This window comes from Amaranthus tricolor, chromosome 12 (genome assembly GCF_026212465.1).
Source record: "Amaranthus tricolor cultivar Red isolate AtriRed21 chromosome 12, ASM2621246v1, whole genome shotgun sequence".
Taxonomy (NCBI): domain Eukaryota; kingdom Viridiplantae; phylum Streptophyta; class Magnoliopsida; order Caryophyllales; family Amaranthaceae; genus Amaranthus; species Amaranthus tricolor.
In genome coordinates this window covers 18,648,821-18,670,673 of record NC_080058.1, presented here as the reverse complement: position 1 = coordinate 18,670,673, position 21,853 = coordinate 18,648,821, and the positions used below count along the sequence as shown (strand labels likewise).

Genomic DNA, 21,853 nt, shown 5'->3' with positions numbered 1-21,853 from the left:
CGACCGGATATCCAATTAAGTTGGACGTTCATTGGTTTCCTTCCCAATTGAACGTCCATCTTTGTATATTCAATGATCACCGCGTCACTAAAAGAACACTGCGGGATCCCATTATTAAAACCCGCGAGGTTGGGTTTAATGTCAAAAGAGGTCTTGATATTCCATCCCTCTGAGTTATATAAAAATGCAAATTTCGTCCTATACCCCTTCTGGTTATCGGGGAGGTCTTGGACTATCTTCAGTCCTCGACGGTGTGTAAAAGTAATCCAGCCACAGCCGTATGATTGCGAATTACATAGGCGGGCTCTGAATATATATCTAAAAGCTGTGAGTGTTGGTGGCACGGCCAAAACTTTGCATAAGATCAAAAAGGCCACCATACAACCCCAGGCGTTTGGGTATAACTCGGGCACTGAAATGTTCAAAAACTCTAACACCTCCCTAAAAAACGGGTGAAGAGGAAATCTAAGCCCTAATTCAAAAGAAGGAAAGTATACAGCTATACAATGTGGGGGAGGAAACCTAACGGTGTCATAATTCCCCGGGGTAATAATGTTTATATTGTCCTTCAAACCCCATTTTTGAGAGATGGCCTCCCGACGATTGTCTAGATCTCTTTTGGTCTGTAAATCAATGAAGTAGTTTAGGGGCCCGCCGTTTGGAATGTAGAACGGAGGAGGAACTGGCGCTGCACTCTCCCTTCCAGAAGACTCGGCTGATCCTTCAAGGTTTTCCATATCTACATATAATAACCCTTCTAGGTCAGGATTTATTCGCGGCAAGTAATTTGGAAAGAAAGCAATGCTCACTTCCCAAGGAGCAGTTTTCATAATCTCCGGAGGGTATATAAGGGATACAAACGACTCATCCCCAGCTTTTATTGGTTCATAATGGGGGGTAATTCTCACCGAACTACTTTCATCCGAGTCATTCATTGGTAACCCCTTTTTATTAAGACGCCTACGTACTATCAAAGGAGTTTCCGGCAAGTTAGTAGGGTTGGTGTCTGAGTTAGCTATAGTCTCTTGAGTAGTCGCGACATCCATGTTAATAATAAAGTAGTAGTCGAAACTTGTAAAGAATAGAGACTAAATTCATAAACAAATTCAAAGTTCTAGGCTAACATTCAAGAACAGTTTGAAGAATAACTTGAAGAAATTCGAAAAATCTGGGAAAAGTTTGAATACCTTAAAAAGAAATTTGAAGATTTATCAGAAACTTGATGAAGATCTGTCAGAAACCTTGAAGATCTTCGAAGGATTTGTCAGAAGTTTAAAGGAGGGATGAAGATTGTCAGAGCGTCTCTCTCTACTTTCTCTTTCTTGCAATTTGAAGATTTGAGGGAGTTAATGAAGATTAGGTGAAATGGAACTATTCCAACTACCCTATTTATTGCAGCAATAAATGCTTCACTTGGGACTTGAGCATTCGAACGAAAGGGTGGAATTCCGGAGGAAAGCTGGGAAGTCGATAAGTCGGACTCCCAATAAGGGGAAGACAGATTTTTCTTAAGTGTTTAGTAATGACCGTGAAGTCTATTAGTCGGACCCTAGCTGAAAGGGTAATGTTGCGAAATTTTTCTAAGTGTTAATTCTTGAATATAGCCGGAAGGTCGAAAAGTCGGACCCCCAATTAGAGAGGAACGTCATAAATTTGTTTGAGTGTCAAAGCCATCCAACCGGTGGGTCGACAAGTCAGACCCCCAGGGAGGGGTGGAGCAGATAATTATTCAAGTCCTTTAGCACTCGAATATGTCCGGAGAGTCGATAAGTCGGACCCTAAACTGAACCTCCAGGAAGGAAAATCATTTTAAGTATAGAGATTACGCATTCAACCGTCCGACTTATGGACACGGCGGATGAAATGTGATGGAAGGAAATATGAAAATATCTCAAGGGCGAAGGAAATCCGTGTGGTCAATAAGTCGGACTCCTTGGTGCACTCAGTCATGATGTAGAAATTCTAAGTATGAGAGAAGTCTCATATTTCTGTATGATTGAAGACACGGGTCTGCGAGCTGGTTCCCCGTCATAAAAGATGAGGAGTGAAAAGTAAAGTGGCTGATTCCCATATTCATCCGTGTGGTCGATAAGTCGGACCCCCAAATGACCCTAGTCCAGGTGAAAAATTCTAAGTATAGAACCTCTCATGTGTGTCCGTGGGATCGAAGATGCGAGTTATGGGGCTCATTCCGTATCATGCTAGAATAAAGGGGGCTGCTTTGACGGAGTACTGAACATTTTTATTTTTCCACAAATATCAAGGATATCCGTGTGGTCGATAAGTCGGACCCCCAGGTGGTCCTTCTCTTTCTCAAAATATTCTAAGTGTTGAAGAGGGATTCTCGTGCTGAACTTGCGAGTGAAGACGCAAACTATTAGTTCGCGGCATAGTTCAACCATAGGTGTAGAAATATCTTGAGGAGAATGCTATGCCGCGTCCTTACTAGGGATTCGATTCGTAAATACCCTTGGCGTTACGCGGCATCAGTTCAAAACAGACAGTTGATCTAATCCGCACAGTAGATAAGTCGGACCCTCCTTTGGTGTTTTGTTGAAAACATTTTAAGTGTGGGGATTTCTGCGATATCAGTGAAGCAAGGGCCGAGACATGATGTCGCGGAATCAAGATCCCACATTCACTACTTCGCTGTTGTGTTATAACACGTCTGGGGCTACTCCGCGGCATACTTCAAGCCGCGGCTTCATATGCCTGTTTGACCCGGATTCAATACGTTCTTACCTGACAAGCTTAAAAAGGTCATATCTTTTTCATTACAACTCGGAATTCAGCACATGAACTGTCGATTCGAAGCTTGCAAGCTCAATTTTCATGATCCATGAGGAGATTCGCCAGGTTGGGTATATGTTTTACCTCATGGGGCTTTCGAATGTTCTCTACGATCATTAAATCAAGCTCCGACGGGCACCTGTTTTTCCGCATAAAGGAGGATGTTTCCAGTCGTTGTGGCTCTCTTTTCACATCATCCTTCATGCGTGGGGCTAAATGTCATGGTATTGTTTACTCAATTATTTTATTTATTTATTAATTAGCATCATGTTACTAAAATGCCCTTTGACCTTTCCGGATTGACTTTGACTTTTGGTCAATGGGCTTTCTGCTGGACTTCCCGTCTTCCTTGGAGGGCCCATGGGCTTTTTACCTTCAGAATACTTAACTTCCCTGTCATCTATCTTCTTTGGCCATCCTCCTTTTAAGGAGAATAACTGCCCACCACCTTCCACTCTTCAATCATGCTTGGCTCTCCTTGTTTCAGGCTTGATAACTGCCCATCTCTCCCACTACTCCCATGATAGTTTATTCCCTCTGAGATACAACTTCCCTTCCTGACCATTATAAATAGGGATAGCTACTAAACAGGATGGCATCATCGGAAATAGCTTTCTAAGTATTCTCGATTACATTATTTCCTTAGCCTTCCCGAGCCCTAGCATAAACCTTAGCAATCTCAATCACACTCTTCTTGCATTCATTCTACAATCTGTCGTTCATTAATTTCCGATCTACGTTCTAACTTGAGCGTCGGAGGGGTTTTCCGGGAGATCACCCCCCGGACAAGGCTAACGTGTTGTGTTGCAGGAATTCAGGTCGCTTCCTCTCATAAGTCGCTTCTCTTGATCACACTTCTACTTATCTCCAGGTATTTCAAGTGTATCCCACTTCCTCGTTTCATCACCGAAACAATCTCCTTTATCAGACACTTGATCGGTCTTAAACTTTCCTTTCTATATAAAGAAAAAATATGCATGAGCCCAATAACATATTGTCTTCAGATGATGCCTAGAGAGAAATTTCAACTACTTTATTCTACGCAAAAATCTGTAGTAGACAGTCCCCAGCATTGGACTTTTTATGTAAACATAAAGAAGAAAGCCAATAATATACATCTAACACGGTCATTTTTTCATGGCTAGTGAAAAAAAAATTGAAAAAAACTAATGTTTCTCTTTAGGGAATCCTTGTAAAACCAATGGTTTCCTTAAGTAAAATACAAATTCTTTCAGCACCGTATTTCCTGAGTATATACTCATAATTTCATTGGAGCTTTGAATCTTGGTTGATATGATGTTATAGAATGAACCCTCCAACTAACAGGTTGCAGGCTGAATGTATTTCTCACCTGAACTCGAGATGGATGAAGATCTTGCATTTTTTTTGTGTTGATTTGTCATGCTCACTTTATCCTTGGTCACTGCTTGAAGGGATTAACTCTCTACTAAGCAAAACCTGGCTATATATTGAACAAGCCTCTATTACGAAAACATTTAAGCAAATTAATTGAAATTTAATAAATCAGAGGGAAAATTGTCAAAAAGTACCTAATAAAAAAAGTTTTACCAAAAAAATACCTATTAAAATTATTTTTTTTCAAAGAGTACCCAATAACGTTTTCCTTCAATTGACCGTCAAAGATAACGGTTAACTAGTCAAAATTGAAAATTCTTCTTCCTCGTCTTCAATTTCATTTCAATTTTAATTGAATTGGAATAGAATTAAAGAGGAGGAATAATAATTTTCAATTTTGACCAGTCAACCGTTATATTTGACGGTCAACTGACGGAAAACGTTAATTGGTGCTCTTTGGATACGAAAAAATTTTATTAAGTACTTTTTGATAAAAAATTTTTTATTAGGTGCTTTTTAAAAAAAAAAATTTATTAAGTACTTTTTAACACTTTTCCCTATACAATAATTTCAACGAAACAAACAAAACTATCTAACAAAAAAAAGTGCGAAACCCCAATAATTTCATATAAAATAATAATTATATGATAGTAATAAATAAATATTCAATAAGAATACATGGGTGTTTTAAGTTTTAAGTTGCTTTGCGTCGCGCTACATTTTAATATTGCGTTTTATAAGGGTGACATTGTAAACATTAAATTTATTAAAAGAATAAAAAAAATTGGGAAGGGGCGCGGTTATGGGGAATTTGGGAGGAAATAATTGTGCTTTTATTTAGGATAATTTAGTTGCCAAAATTAAATGAGTAACCCCTGTAAGGGGTAGAGGAGGTATTGGATAAGCCGGAAGGAGGACATATGGGATGGCTTCTAGTGGTGCGGTTCATGGGAATACCATGGAAGAATAAGAACCTGAGTTAGTTCTAACCTCACCTACAGGACTTCATGATGGCTATTATTACAGATTTGTCATTGGAGAACATCCTGCACCAGAGATGATTGTCTTAACTGATTCAAAAGAGAAAGAGTATGAACCTATGGATACATTGGAGGAGAAGCATCCAGAAGAGGATTCTGAAGAATACATGAGTGACAGCTCGGAAGAAGATTACTAATTTAGTACATTGAACCTATATTTATTTAATGTTGTTTTTCTTTTCGCCTTTTGTTAAACAATTTTAAAATTTTGTTTTATTTTATGATTTTGTTTTATTAGATGGATGAGAACTCTAGGTGTTTCTCTTGTATTCCTCTTTTTTGGAGACAAATCTTGGAGAACTTGAATGTTTTTGGAATGAAGAACAATGAGAAAGCTTGAGAGGAAGATTTAGGAAGATGAATGGGTTTGTAATGGATATAAATGATGAACTGCCAGTGATAGTATGTGAGAGTAAAGGCGCGTATTTTGTTTTATTATTTCTTTATATTTTCCATTTAAAAAAAATATATAATAGGTCAGCCAATTAAGAACAATCTCTTTAGATAATTTGTGAAATATCAGGTTTCTTTAAGAGATCGTCTCTTTGAGAAACGACTCCCCAAGGACCATCCTATCAGACTTTAATCAAAAAAAAATGTTAGTAACTTAATGTTAATCACGCATTTAAGGAAATTGTTTTCTTCCTCCCTTAGGCACATTCTATATAATGTTAATTGAAAAACAACATTCTTTGGTGTTTTATCTATATATTTATTCTCTCAACCATCAAAATTTAATCAAATCATCTAGAAAACTTAAATCAAATCAGCAAAATAAGATTAGAATGGAAGATTAAACAAATTTATGGTTGGTATTTTAACTTACTGAAGTTGGTATTTTAAGTTATTGAAGTAGATGTTTTTGCATACTGAAGTTGTTGTTTCACATACTAAAGTAGGCTTTTTTTTATATTTTAAGTAGATATTTTAACCCTTTGTATTTATCATTTGAAATAGGAGGCATTAAAACTAGTTTTATTAGGTATTTTGCATATCAAAGTAGGCATTTTAAATAGTTTTACTAGGTACATTTTGAAATAGGTGTTATTTCCTATTAAAGTAGGCATTTTAAATAGTTTAGGTAGGCATTTTTAACTAGTTATAGTAGGTATTTTTACTTACTGAAATAGACATATTTAATAGTTATAGTAGGTGTTTTTGTATATCACAGTATTTGTTTTTCATACTAAAATAGGTGTTTTTGTATATTAAAGTAGGTATTTTTTTTGTATGAAAGTAGGCATTTGAAGTGATTGTTAATAAGTATGATATATCCCCTATTCAATACCTTTGTTTTAGGTGTTTCCCAAATTTTTTGTGTTAAGTTTTTGGGTTATACTTATAATAAATATGTGCCATGAAGGAAGAGGCAGATTTTTAATAGACAAACTCTTAGATTTACCAAAACATCATTGATTTTTTTAGTAGAAAGAAAGAGGTCTAGTTACTTACATACTATTGTCTATATGATTGTATTATAAATATGATGTATCTCCAATTTAATCCCTTTGTTTTAGGTGTTTTCCAAAAATGTCTACTTAATATCTTGTAGAATAAAGAAATACAAAACTTCTACTATAATTGATAGAACACCTACTGTAAACAACTACTTAAGATATTAAAAATATCTATATTACATAGTAAAAAAATCACTACTTCACATATTAGAAACACTTACTACACATACTGAAAATTTCTAATTATACATTATAAACACCTAGATTACATACTAAAAACTCTTACTTTACATTAGATATATATATACATCTACTTTTATATGTATTAAAAGTTGAAAAGCCAGCAAAAGGAGAAAATTATGAGTGAACGCCATTGCAGAATCTTCAAAAGTTAAGTCTATTCTTAATCTTAACTCTACTCAACCTAATCTCAATCTCAAATGAATCATAATCAGAATTTCTTTATGATTTTAATGATGCAAATTAAATTGGAGAAAATGGAGCGTAGCTATGAATGGATTGATTGAGAAATTGATTTTAATGGTGAAAATTAAATTGGAGAAGATGGAGGGCAGACATAAATAGCTTGGTGTAGAAGAAAGAAAAGAGTTATGGATGACGAAGAAAGAAGCTATCCATGAAAATAGATATGTCGTGATGAGAAAATTTGAAATGATTAAGACAAATTAACAACAAAATGAACGAAATAATATAAGTTTCAACTTATATCCAAAAGTAAGCGTACAATTCCCAAGCTTGTGGTTTGGGACTATTCGCAGTTAGTAACTACGAACATATTAAAAAAAAACAAAGTAGTTGTTCCCAGTTAGTAACATGGAACAGCTTTGACTTTTGTTTTTGATCTGTTCGCAGTTAGCATGTCCACAAATACGCACAGGTCAAAAAAAAGTGAAGTAGCTGTTCGCAGTTAGTACTGGGAACAGATCAAAAAAAGGTCAAAGTTGTTCGCATTTACTGGAACAGCTAGTTTGTTTTTTTGACCTGTTCGCAGTTAGTAACTGCAAACAACCCTAAACTACAAGTTTGAGAAGTGTACGCTTACTTTTGGAAATAAGTTGAAACTTATCTTATTTCGTTCATTTTATTGATAATTTATCTTATTCATTTAGTAATGAAGCGTATTATTTTTTTTTAAATTGGGCCGGCCGAATCACAACAATATGTCTTTGTGAAAATCTTTTAGCCAAGTAAATACCTTGTACTAGTTTATCCTTAATGCACTCAATAATTTTAAAATTTTGTAATTTTTAAATGTTTAGTAATTTATAAGGTAATTTTTTCATTGAAATAAACAAACATAACATGAATGATGCCTGTTAAACGAAACTAGGATGGAAAATATTTAGGGTGTGAAAGTTATTTGAATAATACAAATCGGATCAATCTCCACCGAATAAGATGTCAGTAAGTTATGCGAGCCACCGTCTCATATTAAGACCAACAGATCAATCGGCTTATTTATAATTTCTTACAATATGCGAATCATTAATTGATCAATTTAAGGTTATAATTGACACCTTTAAGGTCAAAATTAATTGTTTTGAGTTATAATTAATTATTTAATTGTTCACTATATATATAACTTATCACTTTAACGTATGAATTGAACACTTTTACGTTGAAATTGAAGACGTTAAAATAATTGATCTATTTAAAGTTATAAACATGTAAGTAGAAATTGATCATTTTAATATCAAAATTGATCGCTTTTAAATCAAAACAGAAATTTTTTATCAATGTTTTTATAAGTTATAAGTGATCATTTAATTGATTATTTTATATCATTAATCACTTTAAGGTCTGAATTGATTACTTAAATGTCGAAAGTGTAGACTTTAAAATAATTGATCCATTAAAAATTATATACTTGTAAGTAGAAGTTAGGGATGGCAACGGGTCGGATCTGGACCGGGTCCAGGTGGACCCGAATCCAGATCCGTTTTCAAGAACAGGATCCAGATCCGGACCCAGGATCCGCGGGTCCAGTTTTTCAAGACCCAGATCCGGATCCACAGATACTGCGGATCCAATACCGGATCCGGGTCCAAAACGAATCCAGTTTTGATTTTTTTTTTATTTTTAAATGTGTTGAGATTGTAATAAAGCGATATTTATAGACTAATGTTAATAATATATATAATTACTCAATGAATCACCCAAAAAAACATTATACAACTTAAAAATTGTCTTCAAAAAAAAAAACAAAATTAGGGTGTATTACCCTCAAATTAGTCAGCCGCGTGTGAGGAGAGAGGAGGAGTAAGCAGTGGCCGCCTCCGGTGGCTGTCGACAGGCAGTCAGGGCGCTTGACTGCTTGTGGATGTCGAGTCTGGGAGGGAAATGGAAATGACAGTGAGGGACTGAGGGTGCTTGTGAGTCGTGAGGAATGAAGGAATGGCAGTGGACTGAGGAATGACTGCAGCATAAGTTAGTAATAGTTGAAATTAATTTGGGAAATGTGTTTTTTTACTAGTCTTCAGAGAATTCGTCATTGATGGACAGTGCATTAAGCTGCAAACGGGATTCATGCTGCAGTCAAGAAGTTAGTAATAGTTGAGTAGATTACATAAGTTAGTAATAGTAACTTATGTAATCAAGATTTACCGAATGAGGCGTGCGTGAGGGAAGTGAGTCTGTGAGTGTGAGGGAGGGGAATAGGGTTTTAAATTTTAATATATATTTAATAAAAAAAAAAAGGTCCTCCAGATCCGCGGGTCCGGGTCTGGGTATTTTTCTCAGATCCGGATTCGGACCCGTGAAATTTAAACGGACCCGGATCCGACGGGTCCAATTTTTTAGGACCCAGATCCGTGAAAACGGATACGGATCCGGGTCGGGTCCAATACCCGTTGCCATCCCTAGTAGAAGTTGATCATTTTTATGTCAAAATAAAAATTTTATATTTTAATTGATCTATTTAAAATTTACTATAAGTTGTATTGATCACTTTAATGTCAAAATTAACACCTCTAATATCAAAATTGAATTTTATTCTTTATTTTTAAGATTTTGAGCCATTTTTATTTTTAAAATTTTATGCTTTTTGATCAGCTCATATGAACGGTCTCAATATTAGACTGTCGCTTGCGTGTTTTAGTGATAAGATATATGGTTGTATTTTTTTCATAGTTTGGTTTGGAAAGGATTGAGATTTTGTAAACTAAAATATTTCAGTCTGAATTAGGTTTTAGTTCTAGAGAACCAAATTCTATAGTTTAATTTGATTTAGACTTCTAACAAAACTTGATTGACATTGAAAAATCAAAAACAGAATCAAAATTGATTTTGGTGTTAGTTTTACGACAAAACTAAACTGCAAACCAAAATTTCATTCCTAAATTATCTAATTCCGCAAATTAGTTGACATCTATAATCGTTATTGATTATGAGAAAAAAAATACAAAATACTATTCCTTATATACGAATATACAATATCAGCGAATCTTGATTTGATATAATTCTTCCTAATTCTTTCAAATATGAATATACAAGAAACTAGAGACTAGAGAGAGGGGTACGTTTGTAGATAGGGAAAAGGTCATCTACAATGTTGCAAGGGAAGAAAGACATCAAGTCCCACCCAATCCACTCTAGTCTAATTTGGAAAAGCTTTGTGGTTTGCTGCTTGCAAAAGCCAACCAAACTACTGTACCTGTTAAGTAGAAGAATATCGATGGCGCGAATAACGAGATCTGCAAAAGTGAACACCACAAAACAGATCAACACCATAAAGCATCATACTGCATGATAATAAACCATTGAAAACGATATCGAGCTTACACTCCATGAATGAGTTGAATCAAGTAGATAGCCTGTGAGAGCTACACCAACTATGCCTGGTACTGCACCCACCGTATTCGTGATGCCCTAAAATTAACAAAAATGTAGTCATTAATGCAGGTCATTAGGCATTCAAATAAGTAGAGATAATTCATCTGGCAAATTCGGATAAACCAAGTTTATTCCAGAAAAAAGTTTCCGAGAAGGGCTAAAAATTCGAACTCTCTAAGGTTTTTTCAGTTAAAAAGAATGAAGTCTTGTATATCTCATAATCTCATTCTCAGCTATCAGGCCATCATTCATTTGAGTTTTTGGAGCGTGAAAACTGCGAGGCTGCCTGGACAAACAGAAAGTCTCACCAGGAGTGCACATCAGCAATTCATCCTACAAAACTCACATCCATCCTTACAGGTAATTAGCCAGCCCAAATAGTTTGGGGCAACGTCTAGGATATTTTGTTGACAGCTGTGACTAGGATGCAAAAGGTACTATGTCACATACATAAGAACTGCCATGCACATAACTGGAAAAGCATCCAAAAAGGAACATTTCTGATATGGTACTATTTTAGCATATTTATAGCAAAACAACAAACATCAGCATAACGGAAGAATACCCAATGAACAATGACGTCTACGTCAGCCCTAAAAGAATATTCTACAATTCGCAAAGCATATGTTATCAATCCCGAAGGCAGCGCTAAAGTTTAGGTCATTATCATGACCGTTTGGCAAATCAGTAACATTCACAGGTAGGGTTTTGACAACATTCAATGCTCAAGTCGTACTATAAATACAAACTCTCATCATTTCCATAAGCATGTGCTAAAAAAAGCAATTATATTCTCCATTACTTCATTAAATATATAAGAAAGGACCTCACGTACATAAACAAGCCCGAATCTTCCACCTGGTGAGTTAGGCAACTTTGTTGGTGATCGTACCGACTTAAAGCATCGGTGGAGGTTCCCGAGAGAAGCCCTCACCTACCCTCGTTTGTTCATCCTAGATAGCAACTCAAGAGCCCCACCGGCAATAGTCCATAATCATAAGACAAACTTACACTTGTAACTCTGGTCACATCTATTTGATTGGTCCGATCCTTGACAGGAACAAGAAGAGATAGCACATAATGATGTAAAAATCCCCTAATTAAGGCCAAATTCACATCAATTTTTAAAAATTCAACTAATGTTAACATGTCATAATCAAGCCCAAGTGTTGATAAACATGCAAAATACCTAGGGTTGCCCACTATAATTGGAGCATCAAAGAAACATATCTTTTCTTGTCTCAGAGAGAATATAGAAGAAAATTCAAGGTTGAAAAAAGAAGTCTTAGCCACGCCTAAGAAAGAAGTGTTGATAAAAAAGCACTAAGTCAAGCCATTCTAACTTATTAAGATGAGCATTTTTCGGATTCCAGATGAGATTATCGATGAAATCCACTCCATGATTGCTCCTTTTTGGCGGGGTTCTAATAATGACAAATCTAGAAAAATTTATGTTTGGTAAAATCTCAAGGGGATATGCTTTTCAAAGATCTTAAATGTTTCAAAAAATTTGGCTCTTTTGGCAAATCAAATATGGAGAATTCACAATGGATCAGGAGGACGGATGAAATGGAGCAGTAAAAAGGTATGGAGATGTAGGCATCCACTTGTACTTTTCAAAAGTTTCTTTTCCCTTTTCTCTTCTATCTATTTTCCTTTTTCTCTATTTTTCTTAACTATGTCAACATCCACTAAGTAGGAGTTGTTTCTATTTCGATTAGTTTTTTCTTTTTATTTCTCTTAAGTGTTCTTTTTCCTATTTTATTCATTGTTAATCATTGTTGTCGTATTCACTATTGCTTTTTTTTTTTTTTGTTTTGTTTTATGATTTTACTATTTTAAAGACTTTCTTTGTTTTTATTTGTCCGATTCTAAAATCTAAATTATTAAGGTATATTTTATTTGGTAATCAACCCCAAATCCTACCGCGATCTAGATTAAGTCATTCCGTAACCCCAGAAAACTGGTGAATCTTGTTCCTGACCTTGTTCAACGACCCGGATCATTCTTCAATCCTGGTAACATTGGGACAGACTTTGATGACACTCTGTGCAACAATATGTGGAATCTTCAGGGTTCCCAAAAGATGAAATACTTCTTGGCAAGCGTGTAAAGATGGTATGGCTGTAAATAGTGTGTGTTCAAATCGAAACTGGGCTCAATCGCCTATATGTGTGTGTGTGTGTGTGATAGGTGCTCGAATGAAGAGGAAATGATCACCCCTCCTGGACTGCTTGAGTATTAAATCTTTATGGGTTGACTGCCCCTTTGCCCCTTTTAAATGATCTTGCAATGCTCCACTAGACAGCTTTGTGGCTCTTTTCAATTGGTTAGTGAATAAAATGTCAAAAAAGGATGTGTCTATGGCTTGTGTTCTTTTTTTTTAGGCAGTAAGTTTCAAAATGAAGTAGGCCTCCAGTTTTCTTAAAATGCATCAAGAGAGACTTATACTAAACATGTTTACGCTAGGGTGCAGCCTGTTTTGAAGATCAATGAGTCTTGGATGCCTCCAAATGAAGGATAAGTGAATGTGAACTTTGATGCAAATGTCGCGGAAGGCTTCTCGAGAGGTTTTGGGGAGGTGATCCCTATGCATGAGGGGAATATTCTGCTAGCTGGTGTTAGGCGTATGCATGCAGTCTGGGATAACTTCTTATGTTAACCTGCTGCCGAGATGTTGGAGCTGGAGTTGAGTCTAGGACACAGGTTCACGAACGTACAGCTGGAAGAGGATTCTATGTCCACTATCTTTGCCATTCTTAATGAACGCCGTGGTTTCTCCCCTATCTTTCTTCTTTTTATGATCGCATTGTCTCTCTTAAACACCGTTTTTGTATTTTTAAATGTAATCATGTTCGTCGTAGTGGTAACGGTGGCTCATCTAGTTGCTAGCTGGGAGGCAACTGATGCGAATGAAAGAGTCCATATGGAACCATTTTCCCAAGGTATCCTTGCCTAGATTGCTCTTGATTTGTCTTGATAAAAGTTATAAGTTTAATTCAAAAAATAAAAGTTATAAGTTTAATTCAAAAAAAAAAAAAAAAAAAGAGTCGAGCCCAAGTGTATAATGCCCTCGTCAAAGACAGCAATGGTACCTACGAGACCAATGATCAGTTATCACTTGCAAAGAGTCAAGTCCTAGAGAATAATTGTGTGATTGGCATTGTCCTCGTGAATTGTGCGTTGTGAGTAGACCTGTGCAATAGGCCGGATATGGGCCAGGTTGGGCTCCAGTAGAGATGGAGTGGATCAGGCCGGGCCTTGCAAAATATAAGATGGGCTTTAAACGGGTCGGGTTCATCAAAACCGGCCCCGCTCGGTCCATTTATCAAATTATAGAAATGAATCATTTACTGTTTTTTTTTTGATCTGGAAGTGTTGATAATTATAGATAGCACATGGCTATCTTTAATGTCATTTACTGTTTTTTTGAAGTGGAAGTGCTGGAGGTAATACAATGTTATGTTTTATAACCAAATCTCAAGTAACATTCTTGAATGTAGAATTGCGCAATAAATGTCAATCAATTAAATTACACAAAGAACACCTGACATTGCTATGCAGAATATTACAAAGAACATTGAAAATTCATCAAGAATCACTTTTTAAATCATTCCACCATGATCAGAATTTAGAGCATGAAGGCCCGTTTAGGACCCGTGCTCGTTTTCAACCCACTCCATTTGATGTAAAGTAGGCTCCAACAAAAATCCGACCGGTTTAGAGCCCGACCCATCTAAAGCCCGTATAATAAAGGGTTGGATCCGGGGACCTGATGAGCCCCCAGCCCATTGCACAGGTCTAGTTGTGAGCCTATCCAAACCTTCCCCGACATAGCTCAATTTGAAGGCTAGAAGCGGCTATAATACATAATCTATCAACAATGTTCCTCAGCTGCCCTCAGATAAAATCTTAAATTTTAACCCTAAAAAAAGCTGATTGAGAAAAATACTTTATATCAGAAAGACTGTAGCAACTCATTGTGGTCCGGCAGACATAACTGAATATGCTCACCAGACTATTAACACATTTACATCCTCAAAATTAGTTAGAAAGCTTTTATCAATGCATGCAACTATTTTCCTAATAATTTAAAGCAACATAGTTCGGCAAAAGCAATGTCGGAAATTAATTATGGATAGTTCAATGCAGGCGAGTATGCGATGCAAAGGTACATCGAATTCAACAATATAAAAGCTGAACAAAATGTTAAAAATTCATACCAAAAGTACACTGGCGTATTCACGTGATATATCTTGATGGGTGCAATAAAGACCTGCAGCGAAATTCACATGAAAAGGTATTCTCCCACAATGAACTAAAATCCTTGTTCAACTGAAGATCAGATATGACATTACCTGATAACGCAAAACTTGAGAGGGCTAAACCACTGGTTAGAATTCCTACAACTTCCCAAGGTGGCAACCCCAAATCTATTGAGCTAAGAGTCATGCAGAAAGCAGGGGATAGAAATGATATAGTTTGGCATATCTTTCTCACCTACATGCACAAAAACATTACATGAATCTAAACGATGAAAACTCGGGAAAGTTTAAATATAAGTGATCAACAAATTAGGTGGGCAGAAAGCTACAGCCACTCATGTGAAGAACGAGTCATAATTGCTAAGGGTACACAACATGCTCAGCTGAAGCTTGTAAGCAAGCAAAACACTATAAAGTTAAGTTATAATATCCTTTTTTCTTTGGCAGGAGACAATGATAGCCACAATGCACAGATAAATATTCCTTGATGTCTCACATAATAATGTACCAGAATAAGTGACTGCAAATCTCTTATATCAACTAGAATACGATAACGTCTGATGTTAGTGCAGTTAAGTAAGGAACGTGTTAGGAAGAATGCTAGAGAAATTCATGTTTTGGATAAATACTGGGTTATGCCAGAAAAGAAATGTAACATCATATGAAAAGAAGCACGTAAAGTATTCTAAAACAATACCATTATAAAACAAGTTAGGCATAAACATATGAGCAACACTATTGGGATGGTTTATCCACGCATCGATGAATTCAAGATGGTCCGCAACTGCACACTTTATAAGTTATTGGAGCCCTTCAACCCATAGCCATATGGTTTTGGGATGGTATCTCCTTGGCTTATAAAGTGTGTGCACCTCGTGTTTCCCCGATAATATGTTGGCAATCAAAATAAGTCCAGCTCAATTTAACAAATACAAGAACTACTTACTGTAGTTGTCTCGATTCCACGAGAAATCAAATTATCAGCAAATTGTGCAGCAAGAGTGGTAGTGATAACCGAGGCCAATGGAGGAAGAACAGCAACCTAAATCAGAATGTGAAAATAGTAAGACTATGGTTTTAAATTTGATGATGGGTTGACATATTAGGCCTGCACTAGAGAGTAATATAACCACATATAAGCTTGATGATTTTCCATTCTAAAACCAGTTGGCAGTAGGTGGAGTAGCCCACTAGTTTATACATTGGTTATACTCTCCCTAATTTTCTGATGTAGGATCACGAGTGAATAGTTCTCTTAACACATACATATCTTTCTAAAAGTCAGGTTGAGGTTTAACATGTTCAGGCAAAGATGACTGGAACATGTTTTTATGGCTAAAATTGTACTCCCTGTGTTATTGTTACATTTCCCATTTGAAACTAGTGAATTTCCAACTTAAATTATTTTCTTCAATTAAATTTATCTCAAGCAGCAACCTTAAAATTGTAGGAAATGTACTAAAAAAATAGTGTGCGTCATATTAATAGAATGGTGTATGAGAATAATTTTATGTGCCAAATACATTTGACAAATAATTTTCTCCAGCCAAGTAATTTGGCTGCTATCACATTGCTAACATGCATGATCCAAGTTTTCTTTTTAGGGTTGGATAAAGCATCTGAATTTAACCTTACCTCTGCTGCTTCTGTCAGATTAAGATTCAATTCTTCGCTGTAACAGATGTAAACAGAAATTAGTGTCTTTATTGCTGTATAAACACAATTTAAGACAAAATACAGATAAGAATCATGAGATAGACTTTTCATTTGAACAGTCTTAATTATTGATAAATCTGATTTATACTTGAGAGTTTACACGACTGTCAGCCTGTAAGAAAGATCAGATAAACATCATCTCTCTCCATACCATCCAAGACAACTCGATAACTTCCAGGAATCATATAGCTTCTAAGAATAGCTATAGCCTAAAAACTAGTCCGTGCAGGTAATGCATACTAGAGAGTTTACACGACTGTCAGCCTGTAAGAAAGATCAGATAAACATCATCTCTCTCCATACCATCCATGACAACTCGATAACTTCCAGGAATCATATAGCTTCTAAGAATAGCTATAGCCTAAAATCTAGTCCGTGCAGGTAATGCACCACACTATACATACCTAAAATATGTAGGCAGCCAAGATAGACAAGTATAGTGTCCCCAACTTCCACAAAAATGTGCATATATCATTGCCCAGACAGCGGGACTTCGAAAAAATGCCTTCCATGGAACTTCCTGTTAAGAAGAGGAAAACCAATGATTCTGTGATGCCTGAAAGAAATTCATGATTCTAATCCCAAATTATGGAGACACTATTATCAAATGCTTTCATATTTTGTGCCACGCAAGGAGACAAGAAAATCATGCATGTACCAACAATACAGAGTCATTATCTAGTAAATAGAGCACTGACAATGATACAACCAATCATATGAACAATTTGGTCCGATATAAGAACTAAAGATCAAGTCAAGTTGGACTCTTTAGTCTTGTTTGTTTCTTTAACAGCATCATCTTCTGAGTCATTTCAAGAGTAATTAAGCATATTAATAATCATCTCAATATAAATATAAAGCTATCAACTAAAAATCTAGCTTACGACAAAGATCATATCATTCAAGAAAAAGCTTTGATGAACTTATCCTAGAAACTGTTAGGCTCATAGCTATCCCCTCTAACATTAAGTAAAGCATCAAATATTTTATACCATTTCTTTAATAGTCAAATTGTTCTTCCTAACCCAAGCTGCTGCAAAGAAAGATACAAGAAAACCTTTCTGATAGTTGATAACCAAGGATTAGTACTTTCCCATCGAACAAATTTTCACATTTATAGTACTAACGGCCTGTTTTGTAGGTGATAATAAAAGGTGGTAATGGGAATGAAAACTAGTGTAATTTTGGTTGAGAAAATCTATTGGCTACCTTGATGGTCATACTTGTGCAACTCCAATCATCTCATTTTCTTCATAAAATCCATTCCAATGCATTACCATTGGGAGAGGTGGTATTAAGTGGTAATGAAAATTTGTAAACAAAAAACTTTTTTGTGATAAAAGTTTCATCACCATTGGAATGACATGGGACTTTTGACGAAATTTTACACTATAAATCATTCCCATTACCAACATTTAGTACCACTAACCAAACGGGCCGTAAAAGTATCAACAGAATCAACACCAAAAGGGTTGCAAAAAAGAAGAAATTATGTAAAATCTACAAAAGAAAAGTCAAGTAGCAAACATTCGATAAATGAAAATTTTGACATTACTGATATTTTTCAGAATACTACAAACTGTATGTAAATGTGTTTTTACCTTCAGTGAGCTACTTAGCTCCTCCATGGAACCAAAAGAGGATTTCTTATCAGATGTAGATTCTAAACCTATTTTAAAAAAAAAATTAAATTGTGTTAAAATAAGGGAATAAATCTCAAATTGTAATTTGAGCTTGAAAACTGTCATTTACATTTGAAAACAATAGCTCTGCAAATGAGAAGGAAATGCAAAAAAAAGAAAGTGGCAGCGTACTAGGCATGACTGAAGCATCTGGCTGAGTCTCTTCTCCATCGATATACTGAAAGCCCAAAAACCTTTTAAGTTCGGATATTAAAGGCATAATTTAGTCGAGCTTGAAATTGGCAAATGAAAACATATTTCTATAAAATCGAAAAACAAAAAAAGAAACAAAGCTTGATGAGATAGGGGCTAAAACAAAATAATTATGCTTGTATGCAAAAGCTCACATGCTACTCTAAATAACAGTAAGTTGTATAGTTAGTACACAAGTACGAAACATCCGCCTTATTCATCAAAAAGCACAAAAATCTTTTTGCAAAACCACTAAAATCAACAAAATGAACTTTAATATTTATAACTGTTATAAACATTTTACACAAGCACCTTAGCACAAGAGCAAAACAAAAGTATGACATTATCCCACTGATTGACCGTCTGAGGGAGGAAATATGTATCGACTTAATCTTTGCCTAAGTGAAGCAGTAGTGGACAGCTAGGAAATAATCTTATGATTAGAAAAAATGCAAAATTGGGATTCAAAGTTTCAAACACATGATTGTTTTCAAAATCTTAAATCGGATTTTGGTAGATTGAAGCAAGAACAAGAAATATGAAACATATAACGAAACTATAGGGGCTCACCACGCAACTCCTAGAAGGCCAAATAAGTAAAATACAGATTCCCAGCCAAAATTTTCAATAAGTGGAGGAGCCAAGAGAAGCCTGAATACATAGTAAGTCAAAGTAAGGAAATATTGTGACAAATTATACAATTAACAAATAAAGTTTACCTCTTCACTACCGTTTACACTCATTCAAATGTTTTTTTTAATAAGTCTATGTCTTCAACATCTATCCTAATATCATTCTTTCTTTTATAGGTACAAGCAGAAACCAAACAATTTATATCTTTTATTTGACACACTACATTTTAGCAAAATTCCAATTTCCCTACATTTACAAAGATTATAATTTAAAGATTCCCCTGATGAGCACAAACTTGGTGACCTTAAATTTTTAAATAACAAGGTATGGTTAGAGATTATATCAGACATGCTTCACAAGTCTCCCTACTTCATTTAAAAGAAAACAGAAAGCATAAAATGAGAGCAATACCCGGCTACGCTTCCTACACTTAATCCACCAAAAACAAATGCAACAGCCCGTGAGCGCTCCTCCAAAGGTATGGATCTGCGAAGTAATTATACGGAAAATTTTAAGTAGGATAAATGAAGCTTCAAATCCATTTTTATAATCCATAAGTAAAAGCTTTATTACAGATTGTAAACCAGGAGAAGATGTACCGAAAAAGATGCATGCAGATGCAAGCGACATTAGAAATGTTAAACTATAAAGTATTGGACAATAGAATATGTATTAAGAAATAATGATACAAATAAGTATAATACAAAGTTACAAGATATATTTGTAGTCTCCTTAGTGTATGGAAATATCCTTGTTGTGTTGAATGTTGATACCAAACGGACAAAACATGAAGGTTGATTTGCAATACTTAAGTCGATCGGAAATCTTGATAACTGACTGAAGACGATTGGTAACTATCCTTTTGTAATATATCCTCCACAAAGATTGCGAAGTTTAAGAAGATGATAAAATCAGAAACGATATAAGGTTGCAAAGTTTTTTATTTGATCAAGTGTCGAGAAACGTAAAACAAGAATTCAGAAATTCTTAGTGTATATGAAGTTATTTCTCATATTTTTCATATTTTTCTTGTCATAAGAAATCACCCACATGTCCTCTATTGACAGATACATTACATGATTTCATCCCAAGGAATTGAGTAAAACATCAGTTGTAATAAAAAAACACAACTTGCGTAACATCACATTCATTCACGAGACAGAGCATCGATTCACGAAAATTCATGTATATACAAGTGTGCTCGAACGAGGACAGGCCAAAAACCAAAGAAATGAAGCTTTAACTGTCTCACAAAAACCGAAAGTACTCGTTTGAGGAAATCCTATTTTTGCACTTGCTTCGTTTGTTTCAATCTTACTTAGCATGTTATATGATATATATTTGGTGTATCCAAGTATAATTAGGATGTATGTAAACTTATAATAAGGAAGTATATAAGCTTTTAAGTAAATTATACATCTTTAATATATTTTTATCATGAAAAACGAAAAAATTCGAAAATAACCAAAGCAGAACCTGCTCCACGAGCACCGACCGGCACAAAAAACTGCGACAATTCTTCTGCCAAATCTCCGCAACGCGCGACCAAATGCGTGCGGCACAACGACGGTTTTTTCCTTCGTTTGTTTTGGGATTTTTTGCTCTATTTCCATGAATGGTTATTCGTCTTGGACACTTTATTACTATGTAAAAACACCTTTTTCCAAGTAATGTTACGTTATATCGAACAATGTGCTGATAGGATGAAACATATTGATGAATGGGTGTCATCTTATTCTATAAATAAGAGACATGGACATGGATGGAAACATAATCATCCTCTGATTTCTTTTAGTTCCTTAAGATCAAAAACTCAAACAGTTCGTATGTTTTTCTCATCACCTAACATAAAACTTCTGTATTGGAGTTGTTGTGTTCTTTATTTTATTCTTATTACAATTTTCAGTTTTCTATTACCCAAAGCACTAAGTGGAGGAAATATTATAATCGGAAAAGTTACTAGAACAGCTTCAATAATAATTCAGTACAACATTAACTCTCTTTTTGTGTAAAATCCTTAACATTATATACTTGGACCTAATGCCTTAAGCTTTATATGTCCCACTTTATTGATAGTACTTCAGGGATATCTTAGAAATAGAATGCTCTAAATGTTCCAACAACATGTTGTCCAAAATCCTGCAACTGTAAATACAAAACATGGAACTAGCAAAGGGACTTAACTACCAAAAAAAATAAAGAAAAAAAACTTTTAATTATTAGGCTTGGACAACAAACTATAAAACTCTACTAATGTTTGGAAAGACAGAAAAAAAAAATCACAATTCCGAAAATGCAGCAAGAGACCCAAATTAGAAATCCTGAGTATTTTCTTTAAATAAATCAAAACTTTCACTTACACCCAACAGATATACTGTTGATAGAAGGCTTGGAAAGAAGTTTACGGCATATCCAGATAATTTGGATACTGGCCACCCTATAAGTAGCAAGGAACATAGAAAAATCTACATAAAATACTGCCAACGACACTAAAAGTAGAAACCTTTAGAACATATGAGCAGCAGTACAAGTTCAAAACAACACATGGATGTCCAAAACAAACACAAAGAAGAGCATGATTCTTAAGTTAGATCAACTATACTATACCGGGCAATAAGATCTGTAGCAGCAGATGGTGAAACCCCTTCACCTATTCCAACCTGAATTCAGAGAGAATAGATATAGTCACACACTGTACAATTCAAAACTCCATTCAAAACTCTTCAATCAACAATAACATTTTCATGGCAAAGGAAAAGTGATTATACATGCCATGCAAAACAAAACAAAACTCATGATGCTTGACTTAAAAAGGAAAAAAAGTTTAAAAAAATACCAAAATTCTAGACAAAACTAATCCTGGCATATAT

At 35.2% G+C, this 21,853-nt stretch overlaps 1 protein-coding gene across 1 annotated transcript in view; it reads right to left on the bottom strand.

Annotated features, from left to right (window-relative positions):
• Window positions 1–10,024: 10,024 nt before the first annotated feature.
• Window positions 10,025–21,853, bottom strand: part of LOC130828230 (probable anion transporter 6, chloroplastic) — a 14,832-nt gene continuing 3,003 nt past the window's right edge. Inside the window, exons 3-15 of the mRNA XM_057694086.1 lie at window positions 21,820–21,853; window positions 21,591–21,643; window positions 19,395–19,469; window positions 18,921–19,001; window positions 18,291–18,352; window positions 18,078–18,145; window positions 16,881–16,996; window positions 16,396–16,432; window positions 15,707–15,802; window positions 14,854–14,995; window positions 14,719–14,771; window positions 10,445–10,531; window positions 10,025–10,356 (exon numbers count right to left, since the gene is read on the bottom strand). The exon at window positions 21,820–21,853 is cut by the window's right edge and continues 66 nt beyond it. Of these exons, the coding sequence (XP_057550069.1) occupies window positions 10,255–10,356; window positions 10,445–10,531; window positions 14,719–14,771; window positions 14,854–14,995; window positions 15,707–15,802; window positions 16,396–16,432; window positions 16,881–16,996; window positions 18,078–18,145; window positions 18,291–18,352; window positions 18,921–19,001; window positions 19,395–19,469; window positions 21,591–21,643; window positions 21,820–21,853 (1,006 nt within the window). The 3' untranslated portion in view covers window positions 10,025–10,254. The remainder of the gene's footprint in view (window positions 10,357–10,444; window positions 10,532–14,718; window positions 14,772–14,853; window positions 14,996–15,706; window positions 15,803–16,395; window positions 16,433–16,880; window positions 16,997–18,077; window positions 18,146–18,290; window positions 18,353–18,920; window positions 19,002–19,394; window positions 19,470–21,590; window positions 21,644–21,819) is intronic.